The 25,948-nt window shown below is 36.8% G+C and overlaps 12 protein-coding genes across 12 annotated transcripts; 5 read left to right on the top strand and 7 right to left on the bottom strand.

Annotated features, from left to right (window-relative positions):
* Positions 1-3,481, bottom strand: C9374_005637 (uncharacterized protein; the record flags this gene model as incomplete). The annotated part of the gene is made up of 2 exons (XM_044695409.1): positions 1-1,833; positions 1,898-3,481. The coding sequence occupies 2 exons, from the start codon at positions 3,479-3,481 to the stop codon at positions 1-3; spliced, it is 3,417 nt and encodes a 1,138-aa protein (XP_044548114.1).
* A 328-nt stretch (positions 3,482-3,809) lies between these two features.
* C9374_005636 (uncharacterized protein) lies at positions 3,810-4,530 on the bottom strand (the record flags this gene model as incomplete). Its single annotated transcript, XM_044695408.1, has 3 exons — positions 3,810-3,932; positions 4,043-4,062; positions 4,293-4,530. 3 exons carry the CDS (start codon positions 4,528-4,530, stop codon positions 3,810-3,812), a joined length of 381 nt encoding a protein of 126 aa, XP_044548113.1.
* A 484-nt stretch (positions 4,531-5,014) lies between these two features.
* C9374_005635 (uncharacterized protein) lies at positions 5,015-7,645 on the top strand (the record flags this gene model as incomplete). Its single annotated transcript, XM_044695407.1, has 1 exon — positions 5,015-7,645. One exon carries the CDS (start codon positions 5,015-5,017, stop codon positions 7,643-7,645), a length of 2,631 nt encoding a protein of 876 aa, XP_044548112.1.
* Positions 7,646-7,854: 209 nt separating this feature from the next.
* Positions 7,855-11,194, top strand: C9374_005634 (uncharacterized protein; the record flags this gene model as incomplete). Its single annotated transcript, XM_044695406.1, has 3 exons — positions 7,855-8,398; positions 8,532-8,904; positions 9,031-11,194. 3 exons carry the CDS (start codon positions 7,855-7,857, stop codon positions 11,192-11,194), a joined length of 3,081 nt encoding a protein of 1,026 aa, XP_044548111.1.
* Positions 11,195-11,317: 123 nt separating this feature from the next.
* Positions 11,318-11,932, top strand: C9374_005633 (uncharacterized protein; the record flags this gene model as incomplete). Its single annotated transcript, XM_044695405.1, has 1 exon — positions 11,318-11,932. The coding sequence occupies one exon, from the start codon at positions 11,318-11,320 to the stop codon at positions 11,930-11,932; it is 615 nt and encodes a 204-aa protein (XP_044548110.1).
* An 84-nt stretch (positions 11,933-12,016) lies between these two features.
* Positions 12,017-14,128, bottom strand: C9374_005632 (uncharacterized protein; the record flags this gene model as incomplete). Its single annotated transcript, XM_044695404.1, has 1 exon — positions 12,017-14,128. The coding sequence occupies one exon, from the start codon at positions 14,126-14,128 to the stop codon at positions 12,017-12,019; it is 2,112 nt and encodes a 703-aa protein (XP_044548109.1).
* A 252-nt stretch (positions 14,129-14,380) lies between these two features.
* C9374_005631 (uncharacterized protein) lies at positions 14,381-15,268 on the top strand (the record flags this gene model as incomplete). The annotated part of the gene is made up of 1 exon (XM_044695403.1): positions 14,381-15,268. One exon carries the CDS (start codon positions 14,381-14,383, stop codon positions 15,266-15,268), a length of 888 nt encoding a protein of 295 aa, XP_044548108.1.
* A 138-nt stretch (positions 15,269-15,406) lies between these two features.
* On the bottom strand, positions 15,407-17,451 carry C9374_005630 (uncharacterized protein; the record flags this gene model as incomplete). The annotated part of the gene is made up of 2 exons (XM_044695402.1): positions 15,407-17,376; positions 17,430-17,451. 2 exons carry the CDS (start codon positions 17,449-17,451, stop codon positions 15,407-15,409), a joined length of 1,992 nt encoding a protein of 663 aa, XP_044548107.1.
* Positions 17,452-17,581: 130 nt separating this feature from the next.
* On the top strand, positions 17,582-19,564 carry C9374_005629 (uncharacterized protein; the record flags this gene model as incomplete). The annotated part of the gene is made up of 2 exons (XM_044695400.1): positions 17,582-19,271; positions 19,347-19,564. The coding sequence occupies 2 exons, from the start codon at positions 17,582-17,584 to the stop codon at positions 19,562-19,564; spliced, it is 1,908 nt and encodes a 635-aa protein (XP_044548106.1).
* A 230-nt stretch (positions 19,565-19,794) lies between these two features.
* On the bottom strand, positions 19,795-20,805 carry C9374_005628 (uncharacterized protein; the record flags this gene model as incomplete). Its single annotated transcript, XM_044695399.1, has 1 exon — positions 19,795-20,805. The coding sequence occupies one exon, from the start codon at positions 20,803-20,805 to the stop codon at positions 19,795-19,797; it is 1,011 nt and encodes a 336-aa protein (XP_044548105.1).
* A 153-nt stretch (positions 20,806-20,958) lies between these two features.
* Positions 20,959-24,288, bottom strand: C9374_005627 (uncharacterized protein; the record flags this gene model as incomplete). Its single annotated transcript, XM_044695398.1, has 1 exon — positions 20,959-24,288. The coding sequence occupies one exon, from the start codon at positions 24,286-24,288 to the stop codon at positions 20,959-20,961; it is 3,330 nt and encodes a 1,109-aa protein (XP_044548104.1).
* Positions 24,289-25,103: 815 nt separating this feature from the next.
* On the bottom strand, positions 25,104-25,910 carry C9374_005626 (uncharacterized protein; the record flags this gene model as incomplete). Its single annotated transcript, XM_044695397.1, has 1 exon — positions 25,104-25,910. The coding sequence occupies one exon, from the start codon at positions 25,908-25,910 to the stop codon at positions 25,104-25,106; it is 807 nt and encodes a 268-aa protein (XP_044548103.1).
* Positions 25,911-25,948: the final 38 nt, after the last annotated feature.

Here is a 25,948-nt window from a genome sequence, read left to right as displayed (position 1 = left end):
TTAATTGACAATTTCTGAAAGACGTGTCTTTAAATTTTTGAGCGTAATTGGCTTGTAAAGCACGTCACTAAAGCCTTGAGCCAACAGTCGTTCCTTAGTTTCCCAAATATTGGCTGTCACTGCAACTACAGGGGTTTTCGTAGAAGAATCTTTTTGAAGTTGGGAAATCATACTACATGCTTCTTTTCCATCCATTACTGGCATGAGTAAATCCATTAAAATAATTCCATATTGATTTTGTTTTTGTTTGAACTTTTCAACTCCATCCAATCCATTTTCACAGCAATCAACAATCTCAAATCCAATACCTCGTAACATCTTGGCTAATACTTTTCTATTAATATCATTATCTTCAACGACAAGAGCAGCTTTTTGTGTTGTAGAAGTGTTATCATCGATTTGGTTTGAACTAGAGCTTTTCTCGTCACTGCTCATCAAAGGTAACTCGATAGGTCGGCTTTTCACATAGAATAAGAGAACTTCTAGCAAGTCCTTAAATCGGATTGGTCGTGACAAGTATCGATGCTCCGTGTACTGTCCTCTATTGTTCATTGGAATTAAAACGCAGTCTTTGGCAATTGATTCAAACGCTCGTGAATCACACACGGCTTGATTATAGATAACGATCGAAAGTTTTTGTTCTTGGGAGATCTTGATTTCACTGACCTTGTCAGTAATTACAAATTTTGAACTTGGAAATATGAATGATAAATAAGGTTTCAACACGAGTGGTGTCAATGGATTGGAATCTATCAGGTAAAAATCAGGAATGCAATAATGCACCGCCTCGTGTAACTCTTTGGAGCACGCACTGATACTTCTATTTTCTGATTTGTATTCGAAATCAGAAGTGATCAAATCTACTTGTTCTGACAATGGTAAATTCTTTAGAGGTAAAATTACTGTCACTTTGGTACCACGACCCAACTCGGAAGAAACAAGTATTTTGCCACCCATCAAATCTACCAAGCTTTTTGTAATGCTGATTCCAAATCCTCTACTGGTTGAGCCGTCATGTTCACTGGATGATTTGTCATCAATAACAAGATCAGAATTGTTTGACAATGATTTGACAAAATACTGTTCAAAGATGGGGTTAAAATTTGCAACGCTGCCCTGAATTGCTGAACTCACTGTATCTGAATCGATTCGATAAAAGGGCTTCTTGAAAAGGTTCTGCTGAGTTGCGTGTGACATTCCAATGCCTGTATCCTCGCAAACAATCTTGATATACGTGTACTGAGGATCCTCTCTCATTTTGAGTTGCTTCAGCTCACTCTTTGTGCACGTGTCACATGAAAGAAAAACAAAACCTTTTTCAGTAAATTTGAGTGCGTTAGAAACAATATTCACCAAAATTTGAGACACTCGTGTTTGATCTCCAAGGAAGTTGTACTTTGACAAGGAATTAAAATTATAGCAAGATCCTATGGAAATTCCTTTTTCATCTGCAGCTCTACCAAACACTGAAATCATATTCTCAATACATTCAAGTAGGCTGAATTTGTTCTCATTGAGCTTTATCGATCCTAGTTCTAAATTGCTCATTTGCAAAGATGTTGAGAAAATATGAAGTAGTAATGTAGCATTGTAGTAAATATCATCAAGAGTTTCTTTCAAAGCTTGGCTGAATACTTGTTGTTGATTATCAGTAGAATTGATTTCGTTCTGCAATAACTGCACAGATAAAAGAATGCCTTGAAGTGGGTTTCTGGCTTCATGAGACAAGTTTCCAATAAATTTTGTTTTTGAGGTGTTCATGATTTGTTGTTTGAGAATTTCGAATTGTTTTTTTGTGTTCTCGTCTCCTTGTCTTTCCATCATGTATGAAAACTATAATTTTATGTCAAAAGGGCACTAAATAAGCCACTCGGCCTCGTCCCACTTTGATACTTACCTGATAAGATATTACAAATATTATAAACTGCAACCCAATAGTCTCTAGTATCTTAGTTTTGGTAGCATAAAGTACGAATTCATCTTTGGTCCTTTCAAACTCCCATAATGCAGCAACATGCATTGCAAAACACGTGCCCACCATGTTGATGATCGTGTTGATAATTGAAAATTCTCTTCTATAGTAAAAAATATTTACAACAATTATGATTGGGAATGTTTGTAAAATCCAAAATGGGAAAAAGGGACCATAATAAAGTTGAACAAGCAATCGAGCAACAAATGCGAAAAACATTCGACACATGTTAATTAGTTCAAGTTTGAATATGGATCGAGAATTGGTTGTACATAATATGTGGTCCACAGTAATGTTCATGCTCATTTCCACTATGAATCCAAGCCAAAATATGAAATAACTGTGCGTTGTTGGATTAATAAAAAAGTAGGTCATAAATATCAACAGAATTGCAATACCAATCATTAATTTTGGATTATTCTTTGCGAGTTCTTCATGCCTTGACTTGAATTTGATAATAAGCGACTCGTCATCTTGCAGACTTTGTCTTCGTTTTTGTGAGTGCACATCTGGCGATAAAGGGGTGTTGCAGTCTTGTGATGAATCTTCCCCGAGTAAAGTTACGATTTTTGGGGAAAGTAACAGCGAAAATAATGTTACAGTATACATGGCTAGTTTGTCAAAAAACCATGACATATAATTTTGATGAGTTTTGTTTGTGTTTGACGTCAGTAGTGATTCATTGTGTCGCGGGAGAGCTGGGGTAGATTTTAAGTGATGATTTGGAATGCAAGTAATAGAAGGAGTGTCAGACGGCGAAAGGCCAAATTCTGTGGTGTGAAAGGAAGAGGATGAGGATGAACTGCTGGAAGGGGTGTGCTGATGAGCAACAGGTAGCGTGGATGATGTCGTTGATATGAATGCATTTTCATTTGGAGTGGTGACAAATAAACTTGATGTGCGAGTTGGGGATGGTTGTGAAAGCAGAGGAGTCGTGGTTGAAGAGAAACGTTTTGTGCTTGAAAGTTGTTGTGAATGATGATCATTGAAGGGTACACCAATGGTTGGAGGCGTTGATGACTCGGCCGAATCCAATGTTAGCACATCATCCAAAATGTTTTGAATACTCATGTTACCTGAAGAATTAGTAGTAGTTGATGGAGAAGAAGTTCTACTCGGTGAAGAACGAGGAGAATAATTCAAAAAGAGGTTGGGATCGAGATCCATGGAGAGGCTAAGTTGGTTGATGGCTCTCGAGTTGGTTCTTGTATGATGTTGTGCTGTAGTAGTAGTAAACTCCGAGTTGTGTATGAGGCTGTTATTGTTCGCTCTAGACCTGTTCTTCCTAATTTGTTGCGGTTCACGATCATCATCTTTACCAATAATACCCAAAGTATCATCATTCGGAAACACACTTGTTGTTCCATGGAGAAGTGAAGATGACGTTGGTGATGTTGTTGTCGTGGTGGTGATGATGTATGAAGATGCAGAGAGAACATCTCCAAGTGCTGAACAATTAGCAACGGCGGAGGAATTGTGATCATTCATTTCGTCGTTGGTCGCGCTCATTTTTTAGTGTTGTTGCAACTGAACTGCAGAGTTTTGTATCATGCGCTCGAGACCTATTTTGAAAGTGTTAAACATTGTTCTTTGGGATAAAATCAATAAATGTGTGTGCTTGTCGACGTGAATACAACTTGTTAAATTCGAAAATTTCATCAATTACACCAAGTAAGAATACGATTGAAGTCAACAGGTATGGAAATGAATGGTGGCAATAAATAAATTGAAAGACGTCAATCCTCAATTCAATGTGAATGGTAATCTTGTTCAAAACACCAAAACAATTCCAGAGAAGGGAACAGCTACAAAATTGTGCATATTGAGAATATTCAGATTACTCGTCAACAACATCCTTCTTATCATTCAATTGCTGTTTTAAACCTTCAATTTCTGCTTTCAGCTGTTCAACCTCACGAGTGTCATTCGAGAGAACTGTTGCTGTTTTATATTTGAGTCTCTAATATATGTAAGGTGCGACCATTAAATGCATGCAATCATCAAATAGCATTTCGATGTAATCAATATTAATTTCTTGACATGCGAAAATTTGAAAATAATTGTACATACATCTTCATTGGATCCGAAATCTAGGAGAAGTGTCATGCCGAGATTCATAATAAAATGCATAATAAATTCCCATTTCATACGTATGCCCGGTGATGTCATTGTTCACATAATAATTATTAAATAATATTATTCCGAATATTGAAATGAATCGTTTCAAATGACGACCAATAATTTGTGCAAAATTTCAATTGCATCATGTTGTGAACAACCACATCAGCACTATTTTCCAATAACAACACCTTCCACTTACATCTCTTAAACAAGGGCACTCCGAAAGCCACCATTCCCATCAAACCCCAAATCATGAATTTAATTCTCTTTCTCAAAAATTCTCTCTGTTGCAAACGTTCCTGTGGAGTTAAGAGCGCCAATTTGGAATGATCAGGTTTCAACCACTCTCCCGAAAATACCTTCCGAAAGTATTCCTTTGTGAGTGATACCAGCGATGCACTCTCGCTCCCGATCTTTCTTCTCGTTTGGTTGCTCATATTTTTATTTTGGATGACCGACCTTCAGTGATGATTGGAACCAAGTGACATGCAGAGTGGATTTCCATCCATTCCTCATCGCAGGAGGATTGTATTGGAACAGAACAAGCTCAAAACTGGAATGATGATCGTTAGGAAAGAGAGAGAGAGGTATCTTCTTTCCAAAAGCATTATTATTTTGGGACGACAACCAGTACTTGTTCTTCTCTATGAAAGCCTTTGAAAGGAAAAGTAAACAACTATCACAAAAAAAAAGCAACCAACGATTTTCTCCCCTGCATTTGTGTCTTATTGGCATTGAAATTTCTTTTCTGGTCAGAGAGAGCGACAGCTTTTAGTACGACACCATAAAATCGCAACACGATCGTTCATTTGGTGGTTGTTGCAATCATCATCATCATCAGCCGTACATTTGTTTATATATACATTTCAACAAGTTAAATCTCTTTTAATTTATTATTGACAGCAGTCTCGCTCGGACAACATGACACTTTCCAATCACAACAATCATCATAACAATCATCGTCCTCCTCGTCCACTGCCACCCACTCCCAACAATCAAAATATACCGAGTAGCAGTACTACTTCTCAAGTACCATCATCGTCGTCGCCATCTTCAACAACAAACACCTCTCATGAGCAAAAAAGAAAATCTGTTGGACATACAACATCCAACCAAAATCCCTTCACAAATACATTTAATACAACAGGATCATCTTCAGTTACGGTTGTCAAACAATCGAATGGATCAACGATGAGTGATAATGTGACCTCACGAAGAAAGTCTCCATCGTTTTCGACATCACCCAACTCAATGACACCATCATCGACCACCAATCCAACTTCTCATCATTCTTTTGGAAGCACAGGCACTACGGTCAATACAAGTGACATTTTCGCTCAAAATAATGTTGCAACCATTCCTTCTGCAGTGTCTCTCCACCATTATAATGGTCCAATAATTTATTTGAGAATTTCAAGAGTTGATTATTTGAATACATATCCTGTCAACTCGAGTAGCTCATCAAATTCCACAACGTCAACACCATCCGTCAATAATAATAATGGATCTTCCACTCCTAGCAATAACAACACGACCTCTACCACGACGCCTTATGGTCTGAATGTTTTCAGTGCATTTACATCCGTATCGAACAGTTCATCAAGTCCCGGAAGCTACAATAGTTACATTGAAAAGGCATCCAAATTTTCAATTTATAATCCTTACATTGTAGTTCAGTATGGAAAAGTGGCTTCAAATCTCCCAAGCAACAGTATATTGACAAGCCCTTCTGTGAATGGAAGTGACAATACCAGTGGTGCAAGTAGCACCAACTCACCAACATCCGATGACGGTAATGTTTTTGTGTTTGAACAAAAAACAAAAGTAGTTCAAAACGACATTTTCCCAATTTGGAATACGTGTATGGAGTTTCCCTTGTTAAATTCCAAGAGCTCTCTTCCCTATTTATCTAAATATGTTCCATCAAGTTTATTTTCCAATGCAATCAATTCGTCACAGAGTGGAGAAGTTTTGAATCAGCCCATTGATAGCGGTTCAGTTGTCACGTTTAAAGTCATGAATCAAAATCGTTACAGAAAAGATACTGTCATTGCGCAAGCCGAGTTAAAATTGTCAGAATTATCGTACTTGAGCAAGGATGAAAAAGTTTCATTGAAAATGAGAAAACCTGGTGAAGTGTTAGCAAGTGGCAAAACCGATCTCTTGTCACCAGGAGATATCGTACCTGATACATGCCCAATCTTACATTTGGACATTAGAGTTGATTGGACCGACAAGTACTACAAAAGAAATGGCGATGACGACTCGGCTCATGGCTTTTCGAGTTGGAGCGATGCCATTTCTCACATCCAACATCAAGAAGATGCCAAAAATCAGGAAACGAGCGATGATGAGGACGATGATGACGATCCACTCTTCCGAAAGAAACAAATCACACCTGAAATGCAACTGAAAATTCATGAACGGATTTTGAATCAATGTGAAGTGTTAAAGATGATTTCTCTGTTTGTACCAAAGAAGTGGCACATACTTCCAAAGCCTGACAAGTTAATTCTCATTTCCCCAACTCAATTTTTGAACGAAGAAATATTCACCGATAGCATCAATATTTATTACGTCTATGAGCAAAATTCAATTAATGTCATGGAAGATATGTTGAAAAATTGTGAAAAACGACCCAATTTTGAAGTGGTGATCCCACTACACAAATTTAGAATGCTCTCAAAATGGGAAGGTTTCCGATTTTCATGCTACTATTCTCTCTACAAGAAAGTGTTTCTTCAAGACGTTATTTGTATCCAGTCAAATATTGGAATTACCTATGTGTTTCAATATGTGACTAATTGTGGAGGCCATAACAAAGCTATTTTAGAAAAATTGTTGGAAAGAGTTACTCTGCAACCAACCCTTTATGCCAAAGAGTTAGATCGGCCAAAGATTTGGTGTGGAGCAGTTCCTCTAGGCTGGAGAACGTTCTCCAAAGATCACATAGTCACACTGGTGTCTCCATTTCAATGTAATTCCAAACTTTCATGCACGGACAATATTCAATTACAACCATTCCTTGCAAATATGACTGTATTAGACAGAATTCATTTCATTCTTGAGAAACTGAAAGAAATACCAGATTTTGACAGCGTTGACATCATTAAGGAACCTTTTTCGACCAACCTCTTTGATCTCGGTACGCTGAATGAAGATGCACTCAATGCATATACGACCGGAGAACAATGTGAAGCAGTACCTGAGAATGAAATATCTTTTGAGCCTCCCTTTATTAAGGAACGTCGAAAAGCTATTACAAGCTCTTCCATGGTGTCACAAGACAATTTCGAAGAGGCATATGGAATTATATTTGCAGTACGACTGAAATCAAAGACACCCAATGTTGAAAGCAACAGCAACAACAACTCGAGTTCTCCATCTCAACCCAATAACGATACTTTAACCATTTATTATCAAAAATCCATTGTGATCAAGATGAAAAATGTGGACTATCAATTGCATGCATTCTACAAGTCATCATTCAGTAATTTACCATCAGAAGGAGCTCTCAATCGATTGGTCCAAGCTCTGAAATTGAGTCAGTAACAGATTAATATTAAATGAACATTCCTTGAATGAACTATTGAAGACTCTGGTGACATCCCACCACTGCTGAATAATGAGTCTATTTGTGTGTGAGACCATCCATACTGTGAATTTCACAAATTTTGTTTGGTCGATCCGATGTCCCCTATCTTTGCCTTTTTCAAACAAAAAGCAACTATCTTTTCCTCCACATGTCAACTGTTATCGTCATGAGCAAAAAATGTCCAAACGAAGTTTACACATTCGCAACCCTGAGTCCACTCAATTCCTCACAATCATCACGACATTCCTCTCTCGGCCTCTCTCACAAAATTCATCTCCATGGCCAACTCGATATTGCTTCTCAAGACGTTTTTCAATTATTTTCATTACAAAATGTATTGACCGATACCAATCTCATTCATAAAACCATGCAAGAGTTAAAAGTTGGAAAGAAATTAAAATGTATTCGGTTAGGAAAGGTAGAAAATGTTTCATCGTCATCCTCTTTGGGATCATCACCAACGAAACATTTATTTTCAAATTCGGCGTTATCGGGATCGACATCGACGTTTTCACAATCGACGACAACGTCAACGACAACAACAACGACGATGATGATGACCACAACGAATAGTTTGACACCGGAACATTCTCGTTTTTCATTTCCGTTTAAAAAACAAGACAAGTATAAGGAGTATTGTTGGATTTTGGATGAAAATGAAGCATATATTGAGATTAAAGATTCGAAAAAGAAAAAATTGAAAGCATTGAGTATGTAGTAGTATTGATGAATGAATCATTGTTGTGAAATTTTGAAACAATTTCATGATCATGACCGTGTTTGTTTCACACAAATTTGTGGAACTTGATTTTTGTTTGACAACTGACATTTACCTTTGAACAGTTTTCATTCGTGACATTCACCGAATTGAACATCCCAAAATTGGCCAAACCATGGACTCTAAAGAAAACGAATACTCTCTCACAATGATCTACTCATCAGGCAAAACACAACTCGCACAAAAATCTTCCATTGCAATCGAAGAACGAATGGATGTCGTGGTTGGTACTCAACGAGAATTTTACATTTTACTTTCCATTCTCAACTTTTTGATCTGTCAAGCAGATGTCAAGAATGCAAGAGATCCGACAAGTTTGCAAATTTTGAAATGTTGGATTGGCACGCAAGTGAATCATGATGGACATTTGGATTTGAAAGAATTAGCCAAGTTGTTGAATAGGATTAATATCGATTTTCCTTTGAAATTACTCAAACAGTAGGTGTTTATTTTTTGTGACACCGTTTTCAATATCGTGATATATTTTGTTTCAATCTTTTTCACATTCGTTGTAATGATGGAATAATAACTATTGTGTAATTTTTAATTTTATTTTTTCACTAGAAAATACAAACAAGCCGATGTGGATGGAACTGGTTACATTGAATTCAATGAATTTGAAGAATTTTACTACTCTCTCATTTATAAGGAAGAAATTGAAACTCTACTTTTTCGAAAGTTTGCAAAAAATCAGCAATTACTCTTTTTAGAAGATTTTCACAATTTCCTCCAAAGTCAAAGCAAACACGAAATCATTACTCAAGAATACGCTGAAAATATTATCAAGAAATATAATCCAATTTATTATAATGACAAAATTGGATTGCGATCTCACGACTTTGCTCGATTTTTACTTTCTGGAGAAGATAATCCCATTCTAGATTTGGAATTTAAAAAACCAAACACTCAAGACATGAATCAACCACTAACTCATTACTACATTTCATCTTCACACAATACGTATTTAACAGGTCTACAATGGAAAGGAGAAAGTTCAGTTGAACAATACAAGAATGTTCTCCTCACAGGTTGTCGATGTGTAGAATTGGATTGTTGGGATGGTCCAAATGAACCTATTATTTATCACGGACGAACATTAACAAGCAAAATATTATTTCGTGACGTGATTATCATGATTAATCAATATGCATTCGAAGCTTCTGAATATCCGTTAATTCTCTCACTCGAAGTTCACTGTAGTGAGCCACAGCAAGAAATGATGGCCAAAATTATGTGTGACATTTTCGGAGATACTCTATTGAAATCTTTTTTTGAGAATGGACAAGAAATTAAACAATTACCAAGTCCCAATGAATTGAAGAGAAGAATCATTTTGAAAGGAAAAAAGCATTCAGAAATGACTGAAAATGGAACTGAAGAATTTATCAACGACTCGGACGAGGAAGAAGAAGACGATGCCAGTAGTGCCGTAGGAGGTAGTCCATCTCCAGTAAAATCTCCACAACCACCAAAGAAATCAATTACTCCTTCTGCAAGTTCCACAACTAGTGTCAGCAGCAACAGCAACAGCAACACGAGTGACACTAAAAAAAACACAACCAAACGAAAAGTAGCCAAAGGTCTCTCCGATATTATTGCATGGTGTGGAATTTCATTTAAGGGTGAATTGAGTGCTGTGTGTTGGCACCAACATTCATTTTCAGAGGACAAGTTGAAAAAATTAGTTCGAAAAGATCTTCAAGCCATTGTTAATTACAACAAGAATCAATCGTTGAGAATTTATCCAAAAGGAACTCGAGTAGATTCAAGTAATTATTGTCCCAATATAGGATGGGTCACTGGCTGTCAACTCGTTGCTCTCAATTATCAAACCTATGACGAACATATGAGATTTAACGAAGTGAAATTTGAGGAAAATGGAAAATGTGGATTTATTTTAAAACCAGATTTTTTACGATTGGATGGATTACCGTACCCATCGGCACGTACACACAAACCTATTTATTACTCATTGTTTACCATTTGTGCTCAAAATTTACCAAAATCTTCAGCATCGACTCGAGGAGAAGTTTCAAATCCATATATTCGAGTTCAAGTGTTGGGAATTTATCAAGATTTATTTGAGGATCGATCTGATATTGTCTTTGGAAATGGATTTAATCCAACATTCAATAAGGTTTTTTATTTCACCATTTTATGTCCAGAATTGGCTTATATTAGAATTTCCATTTATGACAAACAAAAGTCCTCGGATGTATTTTTATGTGAAAATTACTTGTATGTGAAACATTTGAGAGAAGGTTATCGATCTGTTCCCATGCTCGATTCATTTGCCAAACCCATTGAAAATTGTTCAATTTTATGTGAATTAAGGAAAGATTCAACTTGTCTTCCATTACCATCCTTGTCGATTGAAACGACTGCATTGGATGATGCATTGAGACTTCCATCGACTTCGGAAATTGCAAATGTTTCAAAGAAGATACTAGTTGCGAGATCGAATCACTTGTCGAGTTCAGCATCTTCTTCGATGGCAGATGACAGTTTTGAAGATTCTTCCGATTCGACTTCGAATGGAAGTCAAAATCATTCGTCATCGACTTCGAATTCCAATTTCTTACCTTCTCCTTCCTTATTGGCCATGTCGAATGATAATGATATGCATATGGGTGGATATTTGGAAAAAGTTGTGGCTTTGGATGATGGAAGTTATTTGAATATTGCAAAACGATTGGAAAATGGTTCGATTCCGTTTGGTTCTGTGTAGAAGAGGTTTCCAAAATTTTGAAAATTAAAACAGTGACATTTGCTTGATGTTTGTTTGACAATTTGACATTGAACCCTGTTTGGAAATTGTAAATCAAATCGTTAAAATTTATTCCAAAAAAAAATGTCGTCATCTTCGAGTCATCACAACACCACCGAGAGTCGATCATCATCCAATCATGATTTCATTTCTCTCTTTCTTTCCACATTTTCATTATCGGAATTAAATTCTTTATTCAATGACACAAAAACACAAATTCATTCTTTGATTCAACACGTGAAAGAAAATCATACAAGCATTATACAAAAAGGACTTTCTCATGAACATGTTCGATTTGTGAGTGTACTCTTGTTGGCAGTGTTGAGCGTGTTGTGTGTGGTCTTTCCTGGAATTTTGAGTTTGTTTTTAACGTTAAATTTTGGATCGTTTGTATTTAGTTATGGATCGGATGAAGCTTCTATTCAATACGCCACTCAGTGTCAACGTGTTTCACATGAATTTATTAGATTTATTGGAGTTTTGATATTTCCAATCATGGTGTTAAATTTTCTTTCGAATCGGTGGAATGACAAGGTTCGAAAAGATTTTACGATGGTAATGATGGTCTTGACAGGATGCCTTGCATTGATCATGCTCTTTTCTCTCGTTATATCAGGTGGAGCAATTTCCAAGCTTTCCTTATTGATTGGATTTGCATTGACTGGAGTATTGTGTTACTTGAATTTTAAATTGTTGTAATTGTTTTGTGACAAATGATTGCAAAATTCCAACAAATTGTGCATTAATTTCAGTAAAAAACACGACAATTGAAAAGAACGTGCTTTACTTTTTGGAAGAAAACAACTTGACAAAATCGTACAAACTATCAACCTCTCCCATCAAGAATTTGCTATGCGATGGAAGGAATTTGATCAGCCAATAGATATTCACACACCTCTTCCATCCTAAAAATGGGATTGCAAGAATTCCCTTATCATCTTCAATCACTGGGAAGCTTCGAGTCAGGTAATCAGGGAATTGTTTGGCAGCTCTCATCATGAGTGGATAATGTTCCAAGAAATATTTATGATCGGCTTCAGTGAACGGTCTAATCCTCAACTCTGCACGTGGATCAGTGTCAACTTTTCCATCAAAGTTTGGAATAAATACATTGTCATATTCAGGTTGTTTTTCTAATGTCAGTTTCTTTGAGTAGGTTATATTTTTCTCAGACGTGTTCATCTTGTTATATTGGAATAATTGAATAAAGAATCTATTGTCCCAAATGACTCCATTATCATGGAAATGAATGGGTACATGCTTCTTTTTTCTTCTCAAAAAGCCTGTATCTCGAATCACATACAGGACCTTCTTGTCAGGAACAAGCAAGGTACCACCAAGGGATCGTTTTGTGCTGGGCAATGACCGAACGACATTCTTCAACGAGTTTAGAGAAATAGGCAAGTCCTTATTGGTGACATATTGAATAAGAGAATTAAGAGCGTTCAATGCTATAAATTCTGCAGTCTTCTCTAAACTGTAGAAATAAATTCCTGCAAATCCAAACTCGTCATCAAATCTGACATAGCGATTGAAAAAGTTGAGCGTTTCACGAGCCATAATATGACGTATTGTTCCAACAGTGAGCAACAAGTTATAGAAATTGCTTGGAGCGATTCCAGAGCTGTACAAGGCTCCCAATCTTGATCTAATGATAGCTCTGAATTCTGATTCTGCGCTATTCTTTGGATCTTCAACCCATTTAATGTTGTGTTGCATGCACACAGCTTTCAACTCTTGTGCATCAAATACCAATCCAGGTCTTGTTATCACAATGTTGGCCTCAGCAACACGGTAAGCATGAATGAGTGGAATACCATTAAGTCCGGAAATACCACTTGCAAAAGCTATTCTGTGAATTATTGTTTCAATGTTATCTTGCTTGTGATGTCCAGTAATGACAAGATCAATTTTTTGAGAGACGCATTCTGAACTGACAATTAATTGACGCTTCATTCTGGCGTATCGTTGTTGCTTCTTTTGGTCCATGGACCAAATCACCTTGGCACATGTAACATGGTTGTATTTAAGCTGGGTGCTGAGTATTTCATGAACGTAGAGCATTTCATGTTCAGATTCAGGTCTAATTTGATGATCCACAGTAATGGCAACCAACTCTAAATCAATACCTCTCTTTTGTTTCATGTGGTCACGCCATTTGGAAACCAGAATTGCTGTTCCCATAGAGTCTCCTCCTCCACTCACACACACGCAAATCTTTGAAACTGAAACTCCTCTTTGTTCCACTCTTGCGTAAATCTTGTCAAGCACTGCAAAATACTCTTCCGTGTTGATTGGAGAAACTGTAGATTTGTTTGATGGAGAAGCTGGTTGTGTACTAGATTTTCTTGCCAGTTCAAATGGAAATTCTGAAATTATGGAAGGAGGACTCATTAAATTTGGTAAATTGCGTTTCATTTGTTGTACTTCTTCTTCAGTGAACTTGCGATAATGTCTGTTTCGTTGCATATATGTAGCAAGAGTAATTTCAGCCATTTGTTCAAATGATTCTGATCCTTCTCCCGATGAGCCACTAGGCAGCACATTATCTTCACCTGATTCTGAAAGCAAGAGGTCCACACCTTGAGTGGCTTGTGGTTCAGATTGAGGCTCACAAAGACTTCGGGATGTGTGGTAACCTCTTCTTTTCATACCACGATGCCTTGTTTCATTCATAGTTAAACTCAACAAGGAGAAGAGGCTTGTGTTGTTCGTGATGGAACCCGAATAACATGTTGTTGAAACGAATCCTCTATTTTTCGTATTTTCCATCAAGGATGATGAGAACAAAGTTCTTCTTTGTGTTACTACCAGCGCTTCATGATGATGATGAATGTTTGAAAATAAAAGTGAAGAAGAGCCAACACGAGGATGACGAAGAAGGAGTTTTTTCATTTTTTTTTAAAAGTTATTTCAACATTTTTAAATAATCAAATTGTTGAATAAATTATTACATTATGAATTTATGACATTTAATTTAAATATTAGAGAAATGCTTTTGCTTTGGAAACATGATTTGAAAGCCAAGGAACCAAGAACTCTGCCCGTTTTTTTTACCATTTTTATTCTTTTCAACGAGTTTTTGACCAAATCCTCTCCGACTCCATAAAATTCAAAAATCAAAAAAAAATTCACAATAATTTCATCATGTCATCCTTGTCTACGGAGCATCATCCAGTTCGTCAAATTAATCTTCAACTTGCTTTACAGGTTGCTTTGGAGGCATGCCGATTGGCTGCTTTGGAAATTCGGGAACACTTTGCATCTCAACAAAAAACCTTTCTCACCAAATCCACCATCATTGATATGGTCACTCAAACCGATAAACGGGTAGAGGAGATTGTGAGCCAACATTTATTAAAAGCATATCCCGATCATCAAATTGTTGGAGAGGAATTTAATAATAAGGATACAACCTTATCCAAGAATGGATATTGTTGGATTATTGATCCGATTGATGGAACTACAAATTTTGTTCATAGAAACCCAAATGTCTGTACGAGTATTGCATTGGCTTATTGTGGGAGTGTCGTGTTAGGTGTGGTTCATAATCCAATTCTTGATGAAACTTTTTATGCTATCAAAGGAGAAGGCTCTTATCAAAAAACTCCATTCACTCAACAACAATTTGAAAAATGTATCATTAGTCAATGTGATTCAATTTCAGGTTCATTGTTGTCGAGTAATTTTCCTTACGGTAGAACAGAAGATGTGTTGACATTGGTAGAAAAGAAGTATGGAGCTTTCTTGAGAATGGGATGTCACGGAATTAGAGGTAGCGGAAGTGCTGTCATTAATTTGTGCTATGTTGCAAATGGATCCCTCGACGCCTATTTTGAAAATGGAATTCAAATTTGGGATATGGCTGCAGGAAAAATTATTGTCGAAGAGGCTGGAGGAGTTGTGTGTGATCCGTGTGATTTGGAAAAACCTGAGGAAATTCTTTTGCAAAATCATCGATGTCTTGCCACGAGTACAAAACCATTGGCCATTGAAATGATTCAAGTTTTGAAAAAGATCGAGGAAGAGCATTAAAATATTTATTATGACTAAGGTAACTACAATTTACCTCAATTCCATTTTGGATGATGACATGAAGATCTTGTCATTGAATGCATTCATATGTTCGTACATTGAATATACTTAATTGTGACACGGTGAGTAATGAGAGAATCATATGGTATCATTCTTCATCGCTCTGCGTTTGTTAAATATTGAGTTGTTGGGCGTTGTTTCGAACTCTTCTCTGTAGCGATTTCTGTCTGAAAAAAAGGCGACAGCATTTTCAGTTGCATCAGGATATTTTTCGTTCAACCATCCAAAATAATAGTGAGCATCCATTCTTTCCCTTAATTCTGTTTTTAACATTTTAGAAATTAGTTCTTTCATGTCATGCTCCGCTTCATCACCGAACAGCTCCAATAAAGTACGTCCAAGAGCGAATATGTCACTCTTTGGTGAAACAATACCATTCTCATTCTTTTCTGGAGAATCGTAAGTAGGAGTTCCTGATTTTGACTTGATAATTTCATCAGCGTCCGAATAACAAATACCATGATCTGCATCATAGAAGCGATATAGTATAGCCAACCCATAATCTATCAAAAAATAATGATCTTGATATTTAACCACGTTCGATGGCTTTATGTCATTATGAATGACCTTATTCTCAAAAAGTCCCACCATCTGAATGACCAAATCCACAAATAGTTGAACCATCTCTTCTCTCCCTAGTTTCTTGATTTTCTCTCCTGCTAAGGTTAATATTTCCCCTGATGGTAAATCTCCCACATACAATGTGAGGAATTTCATACTTCTCATTAAACTATCGTTGCTGCCCTCTTTATATTTCTTACAAAATACCTCCCACTTTTTGTTGGTACTTGTATTTGTTAAAATTCCTCTCCAAAGGGATTCCGTAGTTGAACATGTATTCTCATTACATTTTTCAGTGAAGCAAAATTCCACGTCGGTTATAACGTTAAGTTTTGATTGCACTTTCTTTTTTGAAGTCGATGGTTCTTTGATTGAGGGTTTTGTATGTTTCAAATACTCTTCAACCTTTTTTGCATCTGGAACCAAAAAAGAATGTAGCAAAAAATCAACTAACTGTGCTCTGTCTTCGATGTCACTATGTTGAAAGCTTCCTAAATAGAATAAGGAATACGATAAACTCTTGTCGTTGTCAATACGACATTGCATCGAGTATAGATTTGCCTTAGCACAATCAGTAGTCATTCCAATTACGTAGAGATGATTATGAATCGATGGATCAAGTTTTTCTTTCACCAATTCTCTGACATTTCTTGACAGAGCTAACCTCATCACGAATACAACTTTGAAAAAATCAGGGTGGTCTAAATGATTGTCGTATCTGTCTCTTTTGTCTTCTCTAACCATCTTAAGTAAGTATTTGTCATTATATTTTTGCACCATTATTCCATCAAGTTGAAATGCAGATAATGATGACTGTAGCTTTTTCGATAGAATCTTCTTATTGAGCAGTTCAGGGGTCTGTTTGTTGGAATTGATTGAAAGATGGTTCTTGGAAATTGACGCCAGGTCAAATAGCGGGCTAAAGTGTGAGGTCGTATATTGTAATTCAGTCGCTCCTTTATAGACCCTTGTTGATGGTGGAATTAGCGCTCGTGTGATGTATGCATGTGTGTCCTTGTTCAAGGAATAAAAGCTTAACACCCTTTCAAGATTTTCCGTACTTGGATCATGTGCATATTGCTTTAGAAGCTCTATACCATTCTCTCTATTTGCCTCAAAAAGGGCAAATGACGTAGTGCACGAGTAATCAACATTCAAAGCAAAAAGTGTTCTTTTAAACTTGAGGTCGATTTGCGTTGATGAACCTTCCGCGTTACCAAGTATGTCTATTTCTTGATTTAATTTTTCTCGTACAATACTCTCCTCTGTTGTAGTTTTCAAGTTTTGAATCAATTCTTCCAAAAAAGTATCTTCATGTATTAATTTCTCGAGTTTAATTTTTTTATGCTTTTCTTTCTGTTCTCGGGATTTAGATCTCTTCTCACCAGAACGATAATTCTTAGATTTGGTGCCCTTAAAACCAACATCATCACCCTCGTGATATTCATCACTCGAAGAATAATCATTTTCTGGAGTGGTTTCACCCTCTTTCATCGGAGAACAACACATACACAAGACCAGAACTAATAATTAGGCTTACCTTCTTCATTGAAGTCTATCATTTTAAATTTTTTTTATCAAAAGCGTTTTTTTGGCGCACAAAAGTCCCGCTCTTTTTTAAAAGCAAAACTAAATACATGCAACAACTATATACCAAATTGAATTTAAATGGTCCTCTCGCTCGAAAAAAAAATGTTGCAACAACAAAGCCTTCCTCTCACTTCTTCTTCAATGCCCACCAATCTCACCAACCAAATGGCTCCCTTTTCCCTTCTTCTCTCAACCGATGGAATGAAACATTTTTTTCTTCATTATATCATTCCAGATTTCTTTACTCCGAGAGAAATTATTCAAATCTTTTGTTCTCATCATTTCAATCATGACATTCGAAATGAAATTCTAGCTTTGGAATGGATTTGGGATTTACAATTTAAATATTTATTTCCAACTTTGTATGAAATGAAAAATCAATTATTGACAAAAAATTGGTGGACTCGTCAACGACAAGTTCAATTGAATGAATTACTTGATTTGGAATCGAAACCACAACTGTTGACATTATCTGACAATGGAGAGAATTTACTTCCATTTGGTCAACAGGATCGAACTGATTTCACACCCGGCATGGTTCGAATCAATTGTCGAAATGAAGTATTGAGTTTAATATTTGGAATTTGTGTCGATCATTCGTTTTATGAAACGAATTTTAAAATTGAAAATCGTGTGATGAGAAACAAGAAACGTGCGAAAAATTTTGACATGTTTCGATTTTTCTATGATCGAAATGGTATTAGAATGCAATCGATTGGTCATGATATAAAGACCAATCGATTGCATTCTAATACCATTTCAGACCAATATACCATTCACAATATCATGCAAAAAGTTTTTTCGAACACAGACAAGAAGGAATCTCGATTCCAATTAATTCAAACACTTAAAAACAAGTATGAAAAATTATATGAATCGTTACTTGTGGACATGATCTTTAAAAGTAACATGCCACTCACTGCTTATTCACTATTGAAAAAAGGTTATACCCATTCATTGCCAAATGAACAATTTTCCAATACTGACGAAACTATTTACTTTCCATATATAGATTTTTCACTTGGACAAAATCGTGGATATTATTGTCGATTTTTTCAGATACATCCACATGTCACACTCAATGAAGAGGCGTTGCAACAAAATAATAACGGAAAACCCACTCAATTACGATGCTTGATCAAATACCAAAGTTGTGTTTATTATTCTCAAATAATCGTCGAAGAATCGAAACAAGTAATCTATCCAAGAGATTTGAATGTCATGACTAAAACGTTTGAAACTTTTTGCATTTTAACTCAAGAAGCAATGAAGGTACAAGTTCCATTCCACCGTTTGGAGGGAAATGCTTTTTATCATGATTTTCAACTAGACAAAACTCCAAATTCGTTGCAAGATGTTTCACAAATGTCATTCAGGACCGAAAATTTGTATTTTACAAGACCATATTGTATGAATTCACATTATTGTGTCAGAATTTTGTATCAGAAAAGAGTGGATCAACTCGTTCATGCCATGATGAAACATCATTTCGATCGAGACCAATTGACACAATGCACCCAAGCGATTTGTTCCGAGTTGGCGAACTATCCTTCAAAACAAGAAATTTCACACCTCTTGTGTCGCTCTTCAAAGTTTCAAGACATTTTCCCATTCGATGATTTTCAAAAGTTATCCGATCGATTGAAACAAAAAATTTGGAAAGCATATCGAGGACAATTTAAAATGGAGCACTCGTTGGTAAAATCCATTGATAAGTGCATTCGAAGATATATTCATTTATTTGTTCTCTCTCAGCCACACATCATTGAACATGATTTCAATTGTTTTACTTGTAAGTGATTGTTTTTAATTCAAAGTGACCCTGTTCACCTCTTGTTAAGCAATTGAAAAACTCATTTACAATCAGTGCCCTACCTTTACACTCTGCATGAATTTGACATTGTTACGCATGTTTGTAAATTGGTTCAATATAGAATTGAAACTGTGTTAGAGAATGATAGTACTGCTCAGCATTTCCAGAAACAAGCAAACACTTCGTTTGACACTATTGAAAATGAGTTGCGACATGTGTTTCATCAGCTAAATTTCCTTAATGAACCTTTATTGTGTCCCTCATCAAAATAGTGAAAGATGACAGTGTATCAATAGTGGCGGCCCGTCTCAAAGTTTGAGCCTCTTGTAGAGCCATTGGAACATTAATTGTAGTTTTGCGAATTCGTATCAGAAGACCAGAGACTGGCCAAAAAAGAAGTGTCTCTCTCTTGTGAAATTTTTGTGACACCACTCGTTCAATAATAAATCACATGGTTATATCCATGAAAAGATGACCATGTCATTTTCTCAGAAAGCACACACTACTGCACAACCATGATATCTTCATCCTCCTCTTCACCCAATTCTCCTCCTCGTACCAATTTTCGATCACTTCTATCATTTTTATCGACATAATCAAAATATTCTCGTTCTTCATCGTCTCCAGTGTGAATACTTGTGGCATTAGCCCTACTGTTTCGTAACGAAAGAACTTCTTCGGATCGTTTGGATTGTCGAAAACCATATTTTCGAAATATTCTTCCCAAGAAATCCAAACACTGTTTTCGAATGGACGTCACAGCCAAAATAAAGAATACCAAACCAATTAATCCAATAATCATGAGAATTATTCCACACACTCGCAATGCAACCTTGCCATTCGAAACGGCTTTATGAAAAGAGACGTGTTCTGGATCGTTTGAGGCTAAAAAACATGTCATGGTTGAATTAATGGATCCAAACGTTGCTTGCCTCCTCACAAACAATGAAGAATAGCGTCGTTGTCTTGTCGAAATGTACACAGGAAGACCAGCGGAACTTGACGATTGCTTGTTATCCTCAGAATTGAATACATCAGAAATGTCTTTGGACTGTCCTCCTTCCGTCTCCTCCTGAAACAAAATTCGATCAATACTCTCACGTGTTCGATTCTCGGTATTTGCAATCACAATAAAATTACAAAATAATTTGGAATTCCCCGATGTAACATATTCTAAAAATGGATTTTGAAAATCAATATGATCCAAGCTCGGATCATGAGAGGTCGTTATTGTCTTCTTACAATGAATAGCCTCCACTAATTTACATGATGCTTGTATCGAATAATCTCCTTCGGAATGTACTAAAAATCCCATCAAGACAAGTAGTAATCCGAGAGCCATTAAGAAACATGCGCCCATCATGGCAACACCCATAATTGTATTCCAATGATGAGAAATGAATGCCTTGATACGAGTACTTTTTCCAAAGAATTTTGTTTTTCGATGATGCAGCTCTTCCGGAAGTTGCGAGACATCGAGTGAGAGATCTTGATGATGGAGCATGGTATTCATTTTTTTATAAAATTTGTTGTTGATTTTTGTAATTTCCAAAAAAAATCTCAAATGTGGAATTGGAATCAATTTTTACAAAAGATCTATTTCACACTACAATGACTCGACAAATTCTGATCTCCCAGCTGTGAAGAACAAACACCACAACAAGAATTATCGCTTATTGAGAGGCTTCTTTCCTGTGCCTTTTGGCATCTTTTTCTGTTTTAAGGTAATTTTACCATCGTAGAGATGAGGAGCAATTTCAAGGAGCCATTCGGGTTCAATGGCAACGACTTGTCTCATGTATTCTTGTGTTGTGAGAACTAGTTCAAAAAAGACGACCCATTTGGGTAATTCCTTTTGATCTTTGGGAGCAAGTTTGGGATCTCCAACAATTGTGACAAGTTTGTCCTTATCATTTCCAACAAAGAGGCATGATGAGGGATGAACGTAAACGGTTTGTTTTTTCTGCATGGTTCGATAACTTCCCGTGTGACCTTCAAGTGTTGCCACATTATAAAAGAAGCCACAGGTAATTGCTTTTCGAATGGCTTCCGAATCTTGAGGATTGGACAACATTTCCATTTCTACTCGTTCCATTAATTGGACCAGTTGTTCTCGAATTTTCTTAGCTCTCAACATGGATCGTTCCTGAATGAAATGTTGTTGACACCATGTCACGCTGTATCCTGTTTCAGCCCATTCATTGTAGACATTGAGTAGGGTCAAGTGGTCACCGTGTGGATGATCAAATGATTTTTTAGCATTATCGGCCTGCAACTCACGATCTTTAGGTCTATAAAAAATTGCATTATTCACAGAGAGCATGGCACAAATGGTCACAATTTCCTCAGAGCATCCATATTTTTCAGAAGCAATCAACATTCGAGAGAGTTGTGGATCGAGTGGAAATTCTGCCATTCTTCGACCCATCGAGGTCAAATCTCCATCGTCGTTCAATGCTCCCAATGCATAAAGCTGTTCGAGAGCAGCAATGAGTGTTTCGTGCGGAGGAGGATCCATAAAATCAAAATTGACCAAATCGTTAATTCCCAAACTTTTCAGAGAAAGAACAACATTTCCCAAATTGGTTCGTTGAATTTCGGGCACAGGACTTTCCTCCAATTCGTTATGAAATGAGTAGGAAGTGTAAAGCCGAAAACATTTACCAGGAGCGACTCTTCCAGCTCTACCAGCTCTCTGAATGGCTGCTGCTTTTGAAATTGGTGTCACAACCAAAGATGACATTCCAGTTCGAGGGTTGTAACTATTTTGTTTGCAATAGCCCGAGTCAATGACATAGACAATTCCATCAATGGTCAATGACGTCTCTGCAATGTTGGTGGCTAAAACACATTTTCTGGCGCCGGGAGGTGTTGGCTCGAAAATCTTGGCTTGTTGATCAGAGGGTAGAGTTGAATAAATCGGCACCACAATTAATTCTTTAGCCTTAGAGGAAATCATTTTCATACGTTCTTTGAGAGATTCTTCACACTTTTCAATTTCATCTTGACCTGTTAAAAATACCAGAATATCACCGTCAGGTTGAGTGACGTGAATTTGTAAAACTGTGACCACAGCTGCGTCCAAATAATTATTTTCTGGTGCCTTGGTGTAGTACACGTCCACAGGAAACTTTCTTCCAGGAACATTGAATATTGGTGCACCATCAAAATACCTAGAGAATTTTTCTGCCTCAACTGTAGCACTAGAAATGATCAAACGAATGTCACTTCTGTAACGAGCAATGTCCTTCACGAGTCCAAACAAAATATCCGTATGCAACGATCGTTCGTGAGCTTCGTCAATCATCAAGACACTATAACTGCCCAAATCGGGCTCTTTCAAAAACTCTCTCAACAGCATACCATCGGTCATGTACTTGATGAGAGTATTTTCAGAGGTACAATCTTCGAAACGAATCGTGTAACCAACCTTGTCACCAAGTTTTGTGTTCATTTCGTCGGCGACACGAGCTGCTACAGACATGGCAGCAACTCGACGTGGTTGTGTACATCCAATCTTTTTACCATTTTGTGTGTATCCCGCCTCGTGTAGGTATTGAGTAAGCTGTGTTGTTTTTCCTGAGCCTGTCTCACCAACAATGATAATGACTTGATTTTCATTGACTGCTTGAATGAGCTTGTCTCTCATGGAATAGATGGGAAGAGTTTTTCGAAATTCTTGCATGGATGTCACCTTATTCACTGCCTTATTCAATTGAATATTGTGATCAGTGAGACCTAGTTCTTTTTTGAGCTCTTCAGGCATTTCTCGCTTTCCTTCGAGAATTTCCTGTATGAATTCAATTTCATCTTCAACGAGAAGGTCTACTTTTTGTTCTTGCTCTGCTTGTTTCACTCGATCTGCAGCACCAAACTTCATGGTAGACTGTTCAATGAGATCATTTTCAAGCTTTCGTTGTTCTGAAATACGATGTCCCTGAGGATCATGATACGAGTAGTCTTCGCGCTTCTTGATGAGCTCTAATCGTTCCTTATTACGTGACACACCTGTTTCTGCATCATAATAATTTTCAGGCAATTGATAATAATCCATCTTTCGAGTATTATGTTTTGATTTGGAATATTGTAAGACACGTCTTTTCGTCTCTCGATCGAGTCTTTCAGCTTCATCCAATTCATAGTCTTTTTTCTCAATTTCTTCCTCTATTAATTGATTTTCAAGCTCTCTTAATAATTTACGCTCTCTTTCAGTGAGATAGTGATGACGAGATTTCTTTCTCAAATCTTCTAATACTCGCTTTCGATCTCCAAGTGATTTGGTTCTTTGCTCGACAAGCTCCTCTCGTGTGAGTCGTCTCTTTTGAGAGGTTTTCTCACCAGCTGCTGGAGGGTTTTCTTCATTCTGTGGCGCTTCTTCTTCTGGTTGTTCAGAAGAAGCATTCATCGTTTCCACACTCTCTGGCTGATGAGCTTCTTGATCTTCCACATTGTCATATTTTGATTTCTTTGGTGGATTTTCCAAGAAATTAAGATTTGCATTTCCATCATCTTGTTGTTCTGTCGATTCCGAAGTGTTTTTCGTTCGCAAATGAACATTCTTTGCCTTTTTTCGTTTCTTGCTACTACTCTTTTTAGTGCTATAATCTTCCTCATCGGAAAGAACCAAAAGATTCGAAACATTTTCTTCATCAAGCAACGTTGATGATGATGAATATTTTGAGGAAGACTTGTTGCTCTTACTTGAGGAGATGGTTGTTTCTCCTTGTGCATGAGCTTCTGGTAATTTCAAAATTAATTGTCTTGCAAACCGATCCAGAATTTCATGAGTACTGCCCAACTTGTCAGTAGAATCCTCTCCGAGTAATTCCCTTTCCAATTCACCCACAAGCCTACTCGGATTGGATCGATACTTTTTGGCCAAATTAATCACATAGGCACTAACCGCACCACTACTGTACTTGATGACTTCATATAATTCATCACTTACCCATTGCTCGAGGGAGGATGATGAGGTGCGTGTTGTTGTTGTTGACATTTTTTGTTGTTGGGTTATGGCGAGGTTTTGATGGAGGACAGAACACATTGAAGATGAAGAGTTGGTTGGTGTATAATTTATTTGAAAATCCCTTGCTTTTGGATCGAAACGGAATAACAACAATAATTTAATGATGACCTTGTTGTTCTGTGTAAAGTTGAAAGAATCATTAAATAATCATTAAATATTATTCGCAACAAGAAATGAATTCATCCGCATCCAATGTTATTATGTTACCAGAAATTATTTCAAAACGGAATTTTGATGATTATCATATGATGGATTCAAACATGTTGCATATATTGTAATCATCATTTGATGGTATCATCATCATCCAGATTCAATCATCAAAATATGAAATGTTCTTTTCATCGCACCCAAGAACGTTCTTGCAACACATTTTGCTACATACTTGCAGATTGTTCAACAACCACAGCCTTTGCTGGTTGAGCTGCTGGCTTTCTAAACAACAATGGCAAGAAAGTAAATCCAGCGGCAATAGCAATCATTCTCCAGGAGAACAAACGAGGATTATATGGACCGTGATGACCGTGAGCTTCAGCAGACATTTTTTTGAGTTCTTCTTTCGTCTGAAAGGCAGAAGCAGACTTGTTTTTGGTGTCAGAGCGCTTCGAGGTGAAGAGAGAAGGTAGCGTTGGGTTGTTGTTGCTGAGAAGCACCTTCTCTTCCTCCTTTTATTACCATAAGTTGCTGCTACTATATATTGATTCAATGTTCGAGATTTATTTATTTAGCTCCAATATATTGATTCAATGTTCGAGATTTGTCAAGGCCTTCAATTTATTAAATGGATCTTAAATGATAACATTAATACCTCGTTCTCGTTCCACTTTCAACGTCACTACCAACTTTTCAAAATGACTTCTTTCCTCTTCTCCAAACAATTCCACACCTTCCTCGACACCCAACACGTCAAAATTCGCTCTCCAAATTTTTGCCTTAGTTCTCTTTCCTGGTTTCCATTGAGCATTGATCGAGACATCGGCATCACGGAATAAGGTAATTCCCTGAAATTCTCCATTCATGAGTAACAATTTCAACTTTTCCTTAACGAGTGGGCAATTTGGTTTTTCTAAAGCTTGAATGAATTTGGCAAATTCCATTCTTCCTCGATATTGACCTAATACAATGCCAGCAGCTTCGTACATGTCTTCGGTTTGGTGAAAGAGTACACCTAATTTGCTGGCACTTCCTTGTTGTAATTCCAAATAGTATTGTGAAATTAATGATTCTCTCATAGATTTGACAGTTGACAGAATCCAAGACTTGATCTTTTCCTTACATTCATGTTGAGAGAAAGGTGACACATAATCTAGTTTTTCAATGGCTTCTCTTCTCTCTGAATTCTTTCCATGTTGAATGGTTTGAATCAATAAACATAATTTTCCTTCGTCACTCAATTGCAATGAATTTAAATCTCTCAATGGTGAATACATTTCATTCATGTCTGCAATGTCATACAATGGTTTCTTTAAACATAAAATATAACCATTTCTCTTTGTCATTGTATCTTTCAATTGTTGAAGCCATTCTTCTGCGAGAGGTGAGAAGGATGGGTTTTGACTTGATGTTAAAATATTGAATTCACCATTTTCATACATGAGGTCGAGATCGGAATGATTTCTCGAGTTGGGATGAC

This window comes from Naegleria lovaniensis (genome assembly GCF_003324165.1).
Source record: "Naegleria lovaniensis strain ATCC 30569 chromosome Unknown tig024, whole genome shotgun sequence".
In the NCBI taxonomy this organism is placed as follows: Eukaryota; Heterolobosea; class Eutetramitea; order Acrasida; family Naegleriidae; genus Naegleria; species Naegleria lovaniensis.
This window is presented reverse-complemented; position numbering and strand designations above follow the sequence as displayed.